This window comes from Diabrotica undecimpunctata, chromosome 7 (assembly GCF_040954645.1).
Source record: "Diabrotica undecimpunctata isolate CICGRU chromosome 7, icDiaUnde3, whole genome shotgun sequence".
Classification (NCBI taxonomy): Eukaryota; Metazoa; Arthropoda; class Insecta; order Coleoptera; family Chrysomelidae; genus Diabrotica; species Diabrotica undecimpunctata.
In genome coordinates, this window is record NC_092809.1 from 90,777,741 (window position 1) to 90,794,948 (window position 17,208).

At 33.7% G+C, this 17,208-nt stretch overlaps 1 protein-coding gene across 1 annotated transcript in view; it reads right to left on the reverse strand.

Moving 5' to 3' along the window:
- The window catches only part of LOC140445568 (NADH dehydrogenase [ubiquinone] 1 alpha subcomplex subunit 7-like), a 28,441-nt gene extending 11,530 nt beyond the window's left edge, over positions 1–16,911 (reverse strand). Inside the window, exon 1 of the mRNA XM_072537689.1 lies at positions 16,664–16,911. Coding sequence (XP_072393790.1) covers positions 16,664–16,761 — 98 coding nt within the window. The 5' untranslated portion in view covers positions 16,762–16,911. The remainder of the gene's footprint in view (positions 1–16,663) is intronic.
- Positions 16,912–17,208: the final 297 nt, after the last annotated feature.

The window sequence follows — 17,208 nt, forward strand, 5'->3', positions numbered from 1 at the left end:
AGTCGATACTGTGTTTGGTTGAAATGGCATGCTGTGCAAGGGCACAAGATGGTTTAGAAATCCTAATGTCGCTTTTGTGGGACGTTAGTCGACCTTGAAGCGAGCGGCTGGTCTGGCCAATGTAGCAGGAGTTGCACTGTGCACAGGGTAGTTGATAGACGACATTAGTTTGTTCAAGAGGGGCCAATGGAGTTTTTGTCTTAGAAAATAACTTACCTAAGGTTCTGGTATTTTTAAGGCTATTTTGACAGGTAAGTTTTTGAAAAGTTTGTTAAGCTTGGTAGTGATTTGTGGGAAGTACGGGAGCGAAGCATATTTAGTGGTTTGTTCAGGAGTGAGGGGGGACTTATTAATCTGTATTTTGTTAGATATGGACGCTAATGTTAGCCCGTTGGGTGTTTCGGTAATAGACTGCCCATAGCTTTTGGAATATAGAAATTTATTGATGAGGGATGCCGGATAGGAGTTATCTATGAGAATGGACTTCAGTAGATTGAGAGATTCTTCTTTGTAAAGCGGGTGTGTCAACATGTGTACTCTAAGGCTGAGGGCTTGTACCAGGTTAAGTTTATATCTGATTGGGTGTGTCGAATGGTAATTTAAGAAACGGTTGCTAGCCATTTCTTTTCTGTACCAGGTAGTGACTAATCTGTTATCTGGTGTGCGAATGATTCGGATATCTAAAAACGGGATACTGTTATCAACCTCAAATTCACATGTATAGGTGAGGTTCAAAGCAGTTAAAAACTGATAAGGTGTCAACCGCCTTATCAGACGGGGTTGCTAAAATCAGATCGTCGACATACCGTTTTACAAAGGGAACCTGGAAATCTAACTTCTTAATACTCTCATTAATAAGATCATCTAGTACAAAGTTGACTAGAATCGGAGAAATCATGGATCCCATAGGAGTTCCAAAAATTTGCCGATAATATTTGTCGTTGAAAATTAAATAATTGGTGTCAAAAATCAATTTTAATAATTCGGAAAAAGTTTCCCAAGATATCGGACTGTGGGGTTGGATTTGATTCCAATAGTTACGGAGAGACGTTAATACACTGGAAAGTGGAAGATTTGTGAACAAGGATACTACGTCAAAACTTACTAAGACAAAGCCTCTGGGTAGTTGATAATTATTAATAAATTCACTGAACTGGAAAGAATCTGTTACGTTGAAGTCATTGTTATAATTGTATGCTTGTGAAAGAATGTTCGTGAGGAATTGGACTATATTTGTGTTCGGAGCATTTATTGACGATAATATGGGTCGCATACTTGGTTGTGGCTTGTGAATTTTGGGGAGATAGTAAAATCTAGGAGCATAGCCATTGTAATTATGGAGGGATTTGGCTAGTTTCTCGTCAATAATTTTTTTTGTTTTTTAGTTCAGTGATATATCGGTTGATTTTGTTGGTGTAGGTTGAAGTGGGATTGCGAAGAAGTGGTTGATAGTATTTGCTATCATCTAGGAGTTGCTGGCTCAGGTTAATATATTGCTCTCTCATCATAAGGACTGTGGCATTACCTTTATCACTAGTTAATACCATTAGGTCGGGGTGTTTTTTTAGAAAAGTGGACGCTTGTTCATAAATAAGATCAAAATCGGTTTTGGCGTTGGAAGGTTTATGCGAGAAGTTAATGAGAATGTTATTGGCAGATGATCTTAATTCAAGAAGGTCATTGGTTTCAGACGGAGATATTATGTTTTCTATGTCAGCTACGAAATTACATACAGAGTAGTCCTTGAATGAGGGTTGTAATCCGAACTTTGGTCCGAGAGAAAGGACGTTGTTGGGTATTTGGATGTCTGTGAGATTTTTTATCCATTTCTCGTGAAATGGTAAGCGATTGAACGGAGGGGTCCCAAGCTTGTTTAATTTGTTTTGGATATGAGATAGAGATTTCTGTAGAAAGAAGTTTTATTTTTTGCTTAGGGAAGATTCATATTGATCCAAAATGGCGGAGGGAAGAAGATGTTCAAGTTGGATGAATATGTTTGACATTTGTCGATGAATGAATGCTATATCGGAATGTATGGACGAAATATGGAAGTTCAATAATCGTGCTCTCACCTGCATGTTGATGAGATCAGCTCTTCTTATCAATTTGTTAGACAGGGAACCCATCGTGGACTGCATAAGGTGGTCGGTGCGATCACTAATAAAGCGTGGGTATTTCTTTGTCTTCCTGCATTGGATTAAAAAAGTCTTTTTTGCTTCGGTTCTCGCTAACTTCTCGTTCAGTTTGCTTCATCTCTTCAGTAGTATCGTACAGTTTAGGCCATAGTTTCGTCTGATGGTCACGAAGAATCCCTCTGTATAAGTAGACATAGCAAAAAATACGACCGTTGATTAAATTTGGAATATATTCAATGGTTGAATAGCAGAGGTTTTATCGTTCAATAATTGGCAAATAAAAGTCGTCAACTACTTTATTGATTTATTCGAATACGTTTCGCTTTTATTTTTAAAAGCATCATCAGTTCACTACAAATAAAAAAGATTTTAGAATATAAGTAAACAAACAAACAGGGTTCATACTTACAAAAACAATTTGTAGGGTTTTTTTTATAGATGTTATAAAAACTCTACGATAACTTAACATTAAAGATTAACAACTAAACGAGAGAAACGAAACAAAAAAATACAAGTAAAACTGTAAGAACATTAGTTCATTTAATTTTAACCGATGGCTTCATTTGAATGTTGGTTTAAGCTCTTTCGAGGGTCAAACCACACTAATCTTTTCGATTGTTTTCAATCAGCTCTAGGATGTCATAATTTTCACATGTGGATTCTTGTCGTCCATGTGTTTCTTTTGAATGCATGGTGCGGTTACGATTCTTGAGGGAATTAGCAAGCGGAACGGGGACGGACCTTTTTTAAAAAAGGATTCATTTATTCCTTTTTCTTTAAAAAACAACAAAAAAAAATGGAAGAAGAATGGGAATGAAGTTACTGTCTTGTAAGGGGTTTTTTATTTATTTTGTATGATGAGGGAGTGATATATCTGGCTCAAGTTGTCGATGTCGGTTCTCTTATTTAGGGACGATGGATGTTTTAGAATTTGACACATTTCAAGGATGGACCGCTTATGATGATTTTGTTGTTTGAACAGTATTTTGGTATTCGTGAAGTCGATACTGTGTTTGGTTTAAATGGCATCCTGTGCAAGGACACAAGATGGTTTGGAAATCCAAATGTCGCTTTTCTGGGACGTTAGTCGACCTTGAAGCGAGCGGCTGGTCTGGCCAATGTAGCAGGAGTTGCACTCTGCAAAGGGTACTTGATGGACGACATTAGTTTGTTCAAGAGGGGCCAATGGAGTTTTTGTCTTAGAAAATAACTTACCTAAGAATCTGGTATTTTTTAAGGCTATTTTGACAGGTAAGTTTTTGAAAAGTTTGTTAAGCTTGATAGTGATTTGTGGGAAGTACGGGAGCGAAGCATATGGGACTGCCCATAGCTTTTGGAATATAGAAATTTCCATTCTTCTTCCATTTTTGTTTGTTTGTTGTTTTTTAAAGAAAAAGCAATAAATTAATCCTTTTTTAAAAAAGGTCTGTCCCCGTTCCGCTTGCTAATTCCCTCAAGAATCGTAACCGCACCATGCATTCAAAAGAAACACATGGACAACAAGAAGCCACATGTGAAAATTATGACATTCTAGAGCTGATCATCCTAGAAAACAATCGAAAATATTAGTGTGGTTTGACCCTCGAAAGAGCTTAAACCAACATTCAAATGAAGCCATCGGTTAAAATTAAATGAACTAATGTTCTTACAGTTTTACTTGTATTTTTTTGTTTCGTTTCTCTCGTTTAGTTGTTAATCTTTAATGTTAAGTTATCGTAGAGTTTTTATAACATCTATAAAAAAACCCTACAAATTGTTTTTGTAAGTATGAACCCTGTTGGTTTGTTTACTTATATTCTAAAATCTTTTTTATTTGTAGTGAACTGATGATGCTTTTAAAAATAAAAGCGAAACGTATTCGAATAAATCAATAAAGTAGTTGACGACTTAAATTTGCCAATTATTGACCGATAAAACCTCTGCTATTCAACCATTGAGTATATTCCAAATTTATTCAACGGTCGTATTTTTTGCTATATATATACATATATATATATATATATATATATATATATATATATATATATATATATACGTACGGAACTAAGGAAAGAAGTTGTAGATTTAAGTTGCGAAGGGAGATTGATGGTTGTATAGTTTTTTTGCCGAATATAATATAGATTTCTTTACTAATTCAGTGGAACGGGATCGGCAAATACACATTAAAGGTTGAATTTCTGGTGAAGTAGTCATGAGTAGAAAAACATGTAGGTGTTTACGAATTAAGCAAACAGTTTCTAGAATATATAAAGAGGAAAGAGTTAAATTCCAGTTTTTTTTTAAGTAGCTTCTGCAATGTTATTATACTGAGGCCAAAAAGGTACGGTGTTGCTCTTTAATTGTAATTTAAAAATAACATCAAATTGGGCAGCTGTACTAGAATCCCAAAAGGAAGGCCATATAGAAGCTGAGACTCGAACAAAGAAAAATATGTTATTTTGGAGGATGCTAAATTGATTTCCGTCGAAACAGATCTTATTGCATAGCAGGATGAGGCTAGTTTTTTACTTAACAAATCAATATAAAGGGGCCATTTAAGGTTGCTGTCTATAAAAATACCAAGAAATTTTACAGAATCAACGATACTGATCTGGTTGTTATTAAGAAGCAAGGTTTGAAGAGCTCCTTTACAGGATAATGCTACTGTCTTATCCACGCTAAAAGAGAGTAAATTAGTCGGACTAGGTTTGTATTTTAAGAAGTTATAATTGCATGAAGAGTTGCAATATTAGAGTTCCTCCAGGTAATACTGGTATCATCAGCAAAAAGAAAAATTTTTCCATCGATTTTCAAGTTAGTGATGTCATTTATAAAGATAACGAAAAGTAGATTACTTAGTAGGTCAATACTGGACCTTGTGGTACTCCGCATACAATCCTTTTGTGACTAGAGTCAGTACCATTTGCTCTAACTAGTTGTTTCCTATTCCTCATGTAAGATTGGAACCAATTCAAAGAAATACCTAGAAATTTAGTTTTTTTATCAAAATGTCGTGATTTACACAATCAAAAGCTTTGGCATAGGCACAAAAAACAGTGGCAATGTAAAGATTACTCTTTAGTGCTTGATAGACCTCATCTAGTACAGAAAACATCGCTGGTACATTTATTAGATAAAAAGCCGAACTGACTTAAAATGTAAGGGCTTTTATAAGTATCTCAATAATTTTGGAAAGGACCGGTAGTAAGGCAATAGGTCTATAGTTGCAGACATTAGTTTTTTCACCACCCTTATGAAAAGGAATAATAATGGCTGTCTTTACACATTCTGGAAATATATCTTTAAGAAATTTAGAGATACCTTTAGAGAAAATTTTTATGGATAGTCCATCAGTACTACAGGAAGATTTGCTTTTGATATTACTGTTTTTTTTTTGGACCAGTTTAGATTTATCAACTGGTCTTAAGAATGAAATCGAGATCTTTTTTGAATTGGAGAGATAGGAAATAGGATCTTGTTTTGGCAAAATAGTTGATGTTATATTTTTACTCACATTAACGAAGTATTCATTTACATTTTCAGGGTTTGGAAGAGAAAATGATTTAGCTGCGTTAGTTTTATTTCGAAGATCGTTTATTATGGACCAGATTTCTCTTGCAACATTTTTAGAGCTTCTCAGACGATTCTGATAGCACATTTTTTAGCTGTTTTGATAAGTTTTAGATAGGTTCCTCTGTACTTGGAGATATATTCAGTGACAAAGACGTTGGTAATACATTTTTTTATGTAGAGTAGTGAATGCATATTCTTGGCTGATATGCGGATACGTTTGGTAATCCAGGGTTTGTGATGTTTTGACTTAATTGTAATTAAAGGAAATGCCTTATTGAAAGTACAGGTAAGCCTATCTAAAAAATCAGTGAAATTATAATCCATGTCCACAGAGGGAAAGTATTACCCAGAAGTAAAGCACAAATTTTGGAATTTCGAAGTTCTGAGGGAAAAAAATCCTACCTAAATGTTGGGTTTTCGAGGATGGTTTATTAAGAGTGCTAAACTTGGTATATACTGCTTCCTGATCAGATAGTCCTGCATTAATAATTGTAGAGTGTACATCAAGGGGTGAGAAATCTGAGACAATATAATCAATTATGGTAGATGTTGTTTTATTAATTCTTGTAGGAGAATTAACGTGCATTGTGAAACCATACGATTCGAATATATTGACCAAGGATAATTGGGTATCACAAGCAACAGCGTAATTAATATTCAAGTCGCCTCATAGAATCTTTGTGTTTTTATTAGGCAGGTCGTCTAACAAATTTAACAGGTTCTGAAAAAATAGTTCCATGGAAGAAGCAGGTGATTTATAAATGCAAATAATGCATAGATTAAGATTCTTGTTATAAACCAATGAAAACTCAAAAAAGGATTCATTCAACAGCGAAAGTCAAATTTTGTTATAGGAGAGAAATCATTATTTGTAGAAAGAATTAGGGGACACCATGAGCTGAACTTGGACGATCATACCTAGCAATTGTGGTATATTTTTCTACAAAAAAAGGCTCGTTGACTTCAAGCCAGTGCTCGGTAACCGCAACTATGGGGGAAATCCTAATTCCTCTAGAAACAAAAATAATTCATCTGTTTTGTATCTTATAGAACGAATATTAATCAGAGCCATGCTAAAATTGTCATCACTAAAATAATTTGAGGTTTCTAATTCCACAGAACACGTCATATTATTTAAAAATTTCGTTTTGGAGAGGTAACGGAATTGTAGTTTCGGTGACTTTGCCTTGATTTTTGTGGGTGAATAATTCTTTCCGAAATGAGTAAAGACCTAAAAGCCGTAATATCAGCTTCCACCTCAGTTGGACCAATTCCATGGGCATCGTTAAATTCTAGAAGGATTTTTCGAAGATCTTCAGTCTCAGTGGGAAGTCCTTCCGAAGCCACAAAGGGTTTAACGCTTGTGTTTGTGAATCCTTTGTAGTTGCTAACATACAGAAGCAGGTTAGTCGTGTAGAAAAGCAAAATGTAGTTTAATGGCTTTCAAGATATCCGGTTCCCTTAATCTTGCTAGAAGATATCGACCGTTCGAGTTATTGGTTACTCTAACTCTTGGTGGGGTGTGAGGTCAAAGGATCCAGATTTATCAATGGTTCCAAAGTATCCTTCTTAATGAAGTTAATATGAGAATGGAAAGCATTCTTAGATTTGCAAATTTCGATGGCCTGCTTGTCTGTGACTATTTTTGTGTTTTCCACTTCATTTTTGTTGTTGCTTAAAATATTAATTGGATTTTCCAAGCTAACGGGGCTTCTGATGTTCTACGGACTCATATTTGACTCAGATGAAGGCGTTGGTTCCGAATATGAAGATTCTGTAGACCATTTAATGTTTACACCAGGTGGCCAAATTTCCTTATTAAATAAGAAGTCAATGGAGGTTTTAGATTTTATGCCTATTTTGAATGAGGAACCACTCGCTGTGTCGGCATCTTGAAGGAGGGCATAACATCTAATATATTCCGTGATACCCAGCTTCTCTTTAATAAAGTGAACGACTTGTATAGAAATGTAAATTGGGGTATCACATTTAATTTGGATTGGTAGGGTTTCCATTATCCATTCTTTTATATATGTTAAAAGGGGATTTATCCTCAATAGAACCATTCCAATCCTGATTTTCGTTTAAAGTTGCCTTGAAGCAATTTACAGTTTTTTCACCCAGCTTTGCTTCAAAATACTTAAGCGCTGGTAGAGATTGTTTACATGCACTATTAACAGATTCAAATGTGTCCGAAATTGTGGAACTGGTACTAACGTTTTTTACACTTCTGTTCTGAATAGTTCTGAATAATTTCCTCATTTATATGATTTAGTGTCTTTTCAAAACCATACCCAAAATTTCTGAAGTTTATTGCCATCGTTGTCCATTCTCCACTTTTGAACTTCATTTTTATATACTAATTTTAAGGGTCTAAACACTGATATATCCATAGGTTGTAGCAAATGGGTTGAGTTGTTATACAAAGCTACCAGTTGTATTCCATTTTCTTTACAAAAGTTGGACACATGCAACGTTAGATGAGAAACATGCTCATCAACCAAAAATATAGCAGGTTTATTAATATTCTCTCTAATGAGTCACAGATTAAATATATTGGTGATGTATTCATAAAATATATTAAAATAGATCCATCCATTATCTGAAGTTCCCAGAGCCCATTTTTTGGAATACTTTGTGATACAGCTGATGGAAGTTCTTTCATATGCCAGCACAATCATTGGAGGGACGATTTTTCCAACAGCATTAGCTATTATCAATACTGTTATATTTATCTTGTTATCTCCAACAGAACAATAAATATTTTTATCACCTTTTTTAGCCAAAACCTTTCTCTTTACTTGATAAATACATGCACTCTCATCAGCATTGAAAACATGATTTGGTTCTTTTGTTATATCAAATAAATCTGTTGACTTTAAATATTCCTCAACTTGTCTGAACCACTGTCTCAAATTGTATTCACTTATATTTTCCTGAATGGTAGTTAAATTCTGTGACACTCTTTGGGATATTTCTGGATGTCTTCTCAAAAATAATTGAAAGCGTTTGTCTCCTATGAATAAATGATTTCTCCCTTTCTGTAGAATTCATTACTTTCTGAACTGTCTCCAAAAGCTCAAGTTTTGAAACACGAAAATGTCTTTCTGATAGATGTAAAATCCATTTTACTAAGACTGATTCCTCTTCTGCCTCTAGAACAAACTAATGGTGATTTTGGATCCCTATTATGCCGCAAAGTACTATAAGGAATTCCATGATTTTTTGCTGCAGAATTCCATGATTCGCTTTTTCGCATCCTCTAGAGCAGTGCTTCTTAACACTTTAACTCCCAGGCCATAATTTGAAAAACTTTATGCCAACCCATTATACTTTTTTGTACACATGAGCTAGTAAGAAATACTTAATTAATTTTATTTCGAACAACCCATGTGCACCTTATATGTCCCACGGCACATATATTCAATAAAAGCCATACTAACAACAAGCCATTTATTTTTTTACATAACAATTATGTGTCGCAAAAAAACAATCAGAACACATGAAACCAGAGTTCTTTTGACATTCGGGACACCTTGTTTTTACCTTCTTTGCATTTTTCATTGCACTATTCCTTCTATATCTGCTAGCATAGTTTTTATAGCATAAACTACATCGTCCTCTTGTTTCAGTTTCCTGAAGGGTATGTGGTGAATGAGGAAGAACTTCTACATTTATTTTCTTTACCAGTGATTGTACCAAATCTTCACGAAACTGTGTGATGCTAATACGATTTCCTGTAATATGTTGATAAATACATTGACTGTTTACTACTGCCGTGTTTGTAAGCAGTTCGAGTAAAACTTTTCGGTACCACATGACACCCATGCGAATCGTTGAAGCATAAGCGGCCTTTTAGTCGGATACATCTACATATGATTTTATTGAATTATATTCGACAATACTGGAAGGTTTTTTGACTATACCTCTTTTGGTTACAACATCTATCATTTCCGGAACAGATTTCGTGGTCAAAAAGAACACCTCTCTCTTATCTCTCCATTTTCCAACAATAACCTTTGAACTACTCTGAAGTACTTTCATTCTACCTTTTTGTAATTTGCTTTTAACAATTTGTTGAGGATTTAACTTTCTCTTTCCTCGCAGTGTCCCAATTACAAATGTTTTGTTTTTATTTAGCTCGTGAGCCAATGTAACACTGGTGTAATATGGCACTATGGCAAGAGTTCGTCCATGATTTAACAATTTTGCCACCAACTCCATAGCCACATCCATAGATACACTCTTGTTGATAGGTATAGTCCCTTTTCCACCGTACACCTTTACATTATAAGTGTAACCATTCGGAATACATACTTTGAACAGTTTTATTCCGTACTTATGTCTTTTGCCAGGTATGTACTGTCGAAATCCTAATCTACCACGGAAAGGCACCATAGTCTTGTCTATGCAAAGTTTCTCACCTGGAATACATACTTTTTGAAATTGTTTGTTTAGAATTTTAAGTGCTGGACGAATTTTATATAGCTTATCATTTTCAGGAGCAGCTTCGTTATTGGCAACATGTAAGAAATGCATAAGACTGTCAAATCTGTTACGACTAATACCACAACTAGCAGAAATTTCGTTTCTATAACACCTATTTGTACTCCAATAATCTCGAAACCTTGGTTTTTTATTTAGTCCCATCCATATTATCAGGCCAAAAAATACTTTCATTTCCTCTCGTGTCGTAGGAATCCATTTAGAAATCATACCATTCTTTGATATGTTGTCATTCAAAATTCCGTCGATCAAAGCTTGTTCAAAGTATCGGTTAGGTTCAGTACCAAGTAAATCTAAAACAGGTTCCAGAAACAGCAAATAGAAGTCAATAGGTAATTTATCTTTCATATGATCAACATTTCTAAAATTCATAATTTCGTCATCAAATTTAAATTGATTTAACTTATTACTATCAGTATCTCACAAAATTATTGTATTTTCTGACAAATCTAATGCGGATTCTTCAATTTCAATTTCGGAATTAATGTTTTCATCATTTTGTGACTGATTCCCGTCAGTTTGAGAATTAGTTTTGTTACTTACTTGTTGCACTCTCCCTGTAGATGTATATGGTATATTTTCAGTTATTTTAATTTTTTTCGAAAACTGGTCATACATGCCGGAAGTTTTTCTTTTAAGAGTGTTCTTATTAGCAACATTTGCAGTTCCCGGATAACTATCTTCACTAGTGCCATCACTGGATTAGTCAAAATTGTAATCGTTCAATGAATTTTCCGACTCAGTCACTTTCAAAAAAATCACTCTCCTCTAAAATTCGTCTAAGTTCATCTTCACTTAACTTTTGTTTATTTTTCTACGATTTACTCATTTTGCGTACTACAATAACTTTTATTTTGCAAGCTAACAGCGCGTGTAAATGATACAATGATAGGCTAAATATCATAACCTGTATTTACTCAAAAAATAGCGGGGGTAACAAACCATCGTCCACAGCCATTCTAGAGAACCCGTATGCCACGCCTATTAATACAAATAGTCTATATCTGCGGTTATAAGAGGTACACTTCCCGTCATATAAAACTGGTACACTTTTTTTTCCCAATGTAAACCTGGGTTCAGACTGGATACAGTGGTTCGTGAATTAATTCGCTGTTGCCATTACAGATAACGGAATTGCACTAAATCTAATTAAAAAAAATAAAGTTATTATTAGATAGGTATTATTTTTATCATTAACAATAAAAAACCGTATTTAATAAATTTAATAACCAGAGATAGGGTTCAGCTAATATCCAAAATATTTGAATTTTGATTTGAAAATTTGAATTTGATCTTTAAACCTAGATTATTGGCACAGGGAACATTGGAACGCATCTACTGTATCTAATTTTTTACTTCAATTACCTAGCGAACACGTACTGTATTTTGTATCAATAAGTTTAGTCACAGGCCAACTACCAAAATTAATTTAATATTTATTATATGAAAGGTAACATTAACAAAAACTAACATTATACTTTATCCTACGTAGATTATAAAGTGACAGATCCAATACCTCACTGTAATGTTTTATTATAATAATTTAAAGTTATGTCTAGATTGATTTTATCTATCACTATATTTGAATTGAAATATTTTCATAAATTATAATAAAACACAAATCAAGGTATGAGTACTTAATTGAGATAATGTGAAAAATTACAAAATTAATATGAGAATTTTTTAGGATGCATGTTTAAACAAATTTAATGTGACTGACTGATCGAGAATGCTCGATGTTTTAGAATACTCAAAACTGGCGGTCTGTCACACAGCCCTGCTTTTAGCTGATTTTATATAATATTTTCGTTGAACTAGCAACAGTGCCCTAGAAATTAGAATGACACATGTGACAAGATCAACTTACACAACTTGAAAAACATGATTTTCGGTAATAAGAGTTGTACCAGTTTTTTATGACGCGAACGGTACACACCGAAATGAACAAGGATAAGTTTTGTGCCCATCTGTGGGACACATAGGTTGAACGGAAATCTTACTGTGCCCACGGGTGGTGCACATGGGAGCTAAAGTGAAACTGTGTTCGGAACTGCGGAACCCCAGGGTTCCGTGGGGATAATTCAGGGGTTCCGCGAAAGCTACTACTTTTTTAATAACATTCAAGGAAGTATATAACATAAAAAAAGTAATAAAAATTTAACGACACAACTAAGTTCCACTTATTATTCTGGATATTCTCATTCGGTGCAAAGGAGATAGTCAGACGTCGCGATTTGTACGGCGCCATCAGCACAATCATTTTTGGTATTTAAAGCAGCTGCTCTTGTGATATAATTACGGGAAATCTCGGTATCGGATTCCCCGGCTGAATTCTTCATTGATATATAATACATATTTATCATTACTCTGCGAGTATTGGAGTATTTTACATATTAATCACTTGCCGGTGTATGTCTTATATTGAAAGTTACTGGTAGTGATTTTGTTTATTGATAAACCTTATTGGTTCAGTCTAAAACCAAACTGTGTCTAAAAAACGTATTAAAATAAAATCTAGAAATTGTAATTGTTTGTGTTTAATAGTTCACTGTTAACAATATATCAAAGTAAGTAACCTTTAAACTTTATTTAGTCTTAATGGGGAGTTCTCATTTTTTAAATAAAAATAGGAAGAAATATTTTTTTTAAAGACGTTTTTTAAAATGTGTTTTAATTTGTCTCTGTAGCAGAGGGAGTTAACCCTTTGTGTACTGGTGGGCTAAGCGTTAAGACACATTTTAAACAATTTTTATGCTGTAGCTTGGTGTTCTTTGCTCTTAGACACAGTCAATACGTGGATTGTCGAGATCCCATCCAACGACTCGCACATCAAATTTTGTTTCGCTAACCGTTGGTAATATTTTTATAGTGGTATGTTTACAGTGGCTTAGCACGTGGTTGATGGTGCTGTAATATTTATGAGTTTTTCAAGATTTTTAATAAAATGGCCGGTAAGATTTTCTAAAAATATATTGTATAGGTAACCTATATTTGTTTGTATTTATGTGGTAATGTTAAATGATGAATTTAGCACATTTTCCACTTTGTAATTATGGTGGTGGCAGTGCTGGGACACAAGGCAAATGCATGCTTTTTTGTTCCAAGCAAAAATAACCATTCCTATGCCGATTTGGAACGTATGTCCTAAGAGGAAATCTTTACTCTTGTTAAAGACATTCCATCTGATTCAAATATTGATGACAGCTCCGATGACGATGAGGAAACAGATTTAACAACAAATATGAATCAAAGTATTTTTGATATAGAGTCTTTGCCGATTATCTTTGAAGACGCCGTTTCAGTGGAAAACCAACTTGAGGACGTCTTACGAGACAAAAATTGAAGCAGATGAGCGTGACGATGATGATACTTCATTGGATATACGTAGAAGGAAATATTTGCTTTCAAATACAATTTGGACTAGAGACTCCCAAAATTGCATTCCCTATAAAAAAAAATTTTAATGAACCAGTAGGCCCCAATATACCAGACAATAATGATTCTCCTACAGATGTATTTCTTCAACTCTTTACAAAGGACCTTATTGATAATATTGTCTTTCAAACCAATCTATATGCGGTCCAAAATAGCGACGGTGACGAGAACAGATTTACACAAACCAATGCAGAACAAATGCGGGTATTCTTAGCAATGAATTTACTAATGGGAATAAAGGGACTTCCTAGTCTGAGAGACTACTGGTCTTCCAGAGCGGATCTTCGAGATGTGTATATTAGTTCTTGTATGCCAAGAGATCGGTTTGTGTGGTTGCTCAAAAACTTGCATTTTACCGACAATTCTCTTCAACCTAAAAGACATGAGACCAACTATGACAAACTATATAAACTTAGGCCTTTACTGAATCATCTATCAGAATCGTTTTTTGCTTGTTATAATCCCTCAGAAAATCAAGCAATCGACGAGTCAATGATAAAATTTAAAGGATGTATTTCCTTACGTCAATATTTACCAATGAACCCCGTAAAAAAGAGGTCTGGACCAGGGCCGACGAATCCGGATTTGTATGCCAGTTCGATGTTTATACAGGAAAAGTTGCTGATGCGACAGAAAAAAACAATATGAGCAAGAGTCGTAACAGATCTTACTTGTAAATTGTAAGAAAGAGCCATAAAGTTTATTTCGACAATTTCTTCAATTCTATGAAACTATCCACAAACTTACACGAAGACATAATTTACGCGTGTGGAACAGCAAGAAAGGGAAGACAGAACACAGCAACATATATAATAGCGGACAATCAATTAGCGAGCGGGGAGTCGAATTGGCGAGTTAGCAAAGATGGTACAGTTTTTATGAAATGGAAAGACCGAAAGGATGTTTTGTTTATAAGTAATTATGATAATCCCCAACATATTGGAACAGTGTCTAGGAAGAGAAAAGATGGTACTATGGAGGACATTGTTTGTCCAATACTAGTCAAGGACTATAATGCTAACATGGGTTTTGTTGATAAAATGGATATGCTAAAGTCAATTTATGAAATTGACAGAAAATCGAAGAAATGGTGGCACCGTATCTTTTGGTATTTTTTGTATGTGTCGCTAGTAAACGCCTTAATTATTTTCAAAAGTAGATCCGATGGACAATCGCTTACGTCGAAGATGTTTAGGTTAGCAGTCATAAACGGACTTATTGGCGCCCAACCTGACGTACCAAGAAGGGGATGCAAAAAAGCTAATGACATTGAAGTAAACCACTTCAAGTACACATATGCCAATTCACATGAAACCAAGGAGATGTGCCCTTTGCAGCACTCGAAAAGAACCACACAAGTCTTCCTGGAGCTGTTTAACATGTAATGTAGGACTGTGCTTTAACGACAAAAAAAATTGTTTCTCTTTATACCATTCAAAATAAAGTTCTACTTTTGAAAATATTTTATTAACCGACGCCTAGTGTCCTAATACTTATGACACGGTCTATAGCCTTTGTTAGCTGATAAAAAAAAATGAAAATTACAATACATTGTTATTAAAAATAATGATTTTATATAAAAAAACCAAAAAAACTTGTTAAAAGTTAAAAAAAAACATAATTCTAACTAAAACTTTTTTTTCAATTCTAAGGGTGCAATTACATATTAAAACATAGTTTTCAATTCCAAACAACTTTTAATAACAACTTTCGATTTTGTGAAATATAAATGTACTTTACTCTTGATCGAAATTCATATTTTTTGACATACCTCATATAAGATTGATAAAATTTGATATCTGATGGTTGCATCTTAGGTTTTAGTTCATACAGGGATTTTTATGAAGAATAACTGTTTTTCGTAAAATTATTAATAAAAAGGTTTCCCATTTGGTTTTTAAGTTATGTAGACACACTGTATGATATGGGACAAATCACAAGTAAAGTCGCAATTAAAGGATAGTTGCTAAGGCAGTCCTTATTTATTGTACAGTTACTGTACTAAAGCAAGGAGATTACTTTTCAAAAATAGTATCTAATATTATTTTATTAGCCATTGCCAAAAAAAGTAAAATAAGAACAAAAGAAACTATACTTCTTAGTAAACACCAGTATATAGCATAAGTAGATAACGTAGTCTTATTAACAAGATCAAAAGAAATAAAAAAGAAAATCTGAGTTTGAAAGAAGTTTTGGGAAATAGGCAAGAGTGTGTATTAAAAATAAATGGAACCAAATCAAAATACATGGCAATGGGAAAAACAATAAAAGAAATTTGGAAATTAACATAGAGGAGCCAAAGGAGTGTTTTGAAAAAGTGAGCTAATTTTAATATTTGGGGGTAAAAATCACACATTTCAATAAGGAACATCAAGAAATAAACAACATAATTGGGGAAGAATTTAAAGCAACAGCAGCTATGATGGATATTATTTTGATCTATTATGTACTATTCTGAATTATGGGTATTAAATCAACAAGAAATAGATTTATGGAGGAATCAAGCACAGAGATCTGATTTGAAGATGATAAACATAAAAAAATTAAAGATACATAGAAAATCCAGAATAACACAGAAAATTAGAAAAAAAAAAATTAGCTGACTTAGTCATATACCTAGTAGAAATGACTGCAGAGACAATTCCAAAACAACTATAGTGAAGTCCAAAGCAGAAAAGAAAAAGTGAATTTGACAAAAAAAATGAAGCCATCTGACTTAAGATGAGAAACCACTAGTGGAGTCCTGAACAGGAAAGAAAAAAAAAAAAGACAAAAAAATGACATCTGACTTTGAGATGAGTACAAGAGGATTTGTGAATACAAAAAGCAGAAAATAGTTAGGAATGGAGAAATACTAAAAAGATAGAAGCAATAAAGTAATAGAGTCAACAGAAGCCAAGGGCATTAATTAATTTTAGAACTGGGTACATACAACTTTTTAATTGAATATTCTTGAAAATAAAACAAAAGCTTCATTGAATTACTAGACGCTAAGAACTGTTTAAATTTGATATGGAATGGTGGAATTTACTTACCTGAGGGCTAAAGTATGTTTTCTACCAAGCAAAAAATTACGTATAGTTTGCATAAAGGGATTCACATCATGTATTCGTATTTTTGGAACGTTGGGCATTTTTATAGAAATTAAAAGTAGAAATAGCAAACACTCAAAATAAGTTACTATAATTTGTTACGAAACAAAACCTATAAAATAAAATTATGAAGTTTGAAGTTAGCAATGATTTGAACTTGAAAATTGACTTTCCACAAAAATTTTCTTGAAGATGTTATTTGCAGTTTGCAGATATCTACTAAAAGAGGTCGCTAGTTTGTTAATTTCTTTTCATAAAATATCAAATCACTGGTTGGACGTTTTTCACATTTCACATTTGGTCTCAGTGAAAATCACAGACCATACATATACTACTCTATGGTTTGTGGTGAAAATAGCATTAAATAAGTTTGAAAAAACGAAATATTTTTGTTTGGAAGTGTTGAAATTTACATTACAAATGAAACATACGCAGTCAAAAGCAATATGATATTTAAAAAAAATGAATACTTTAAAATTACCCAAAAA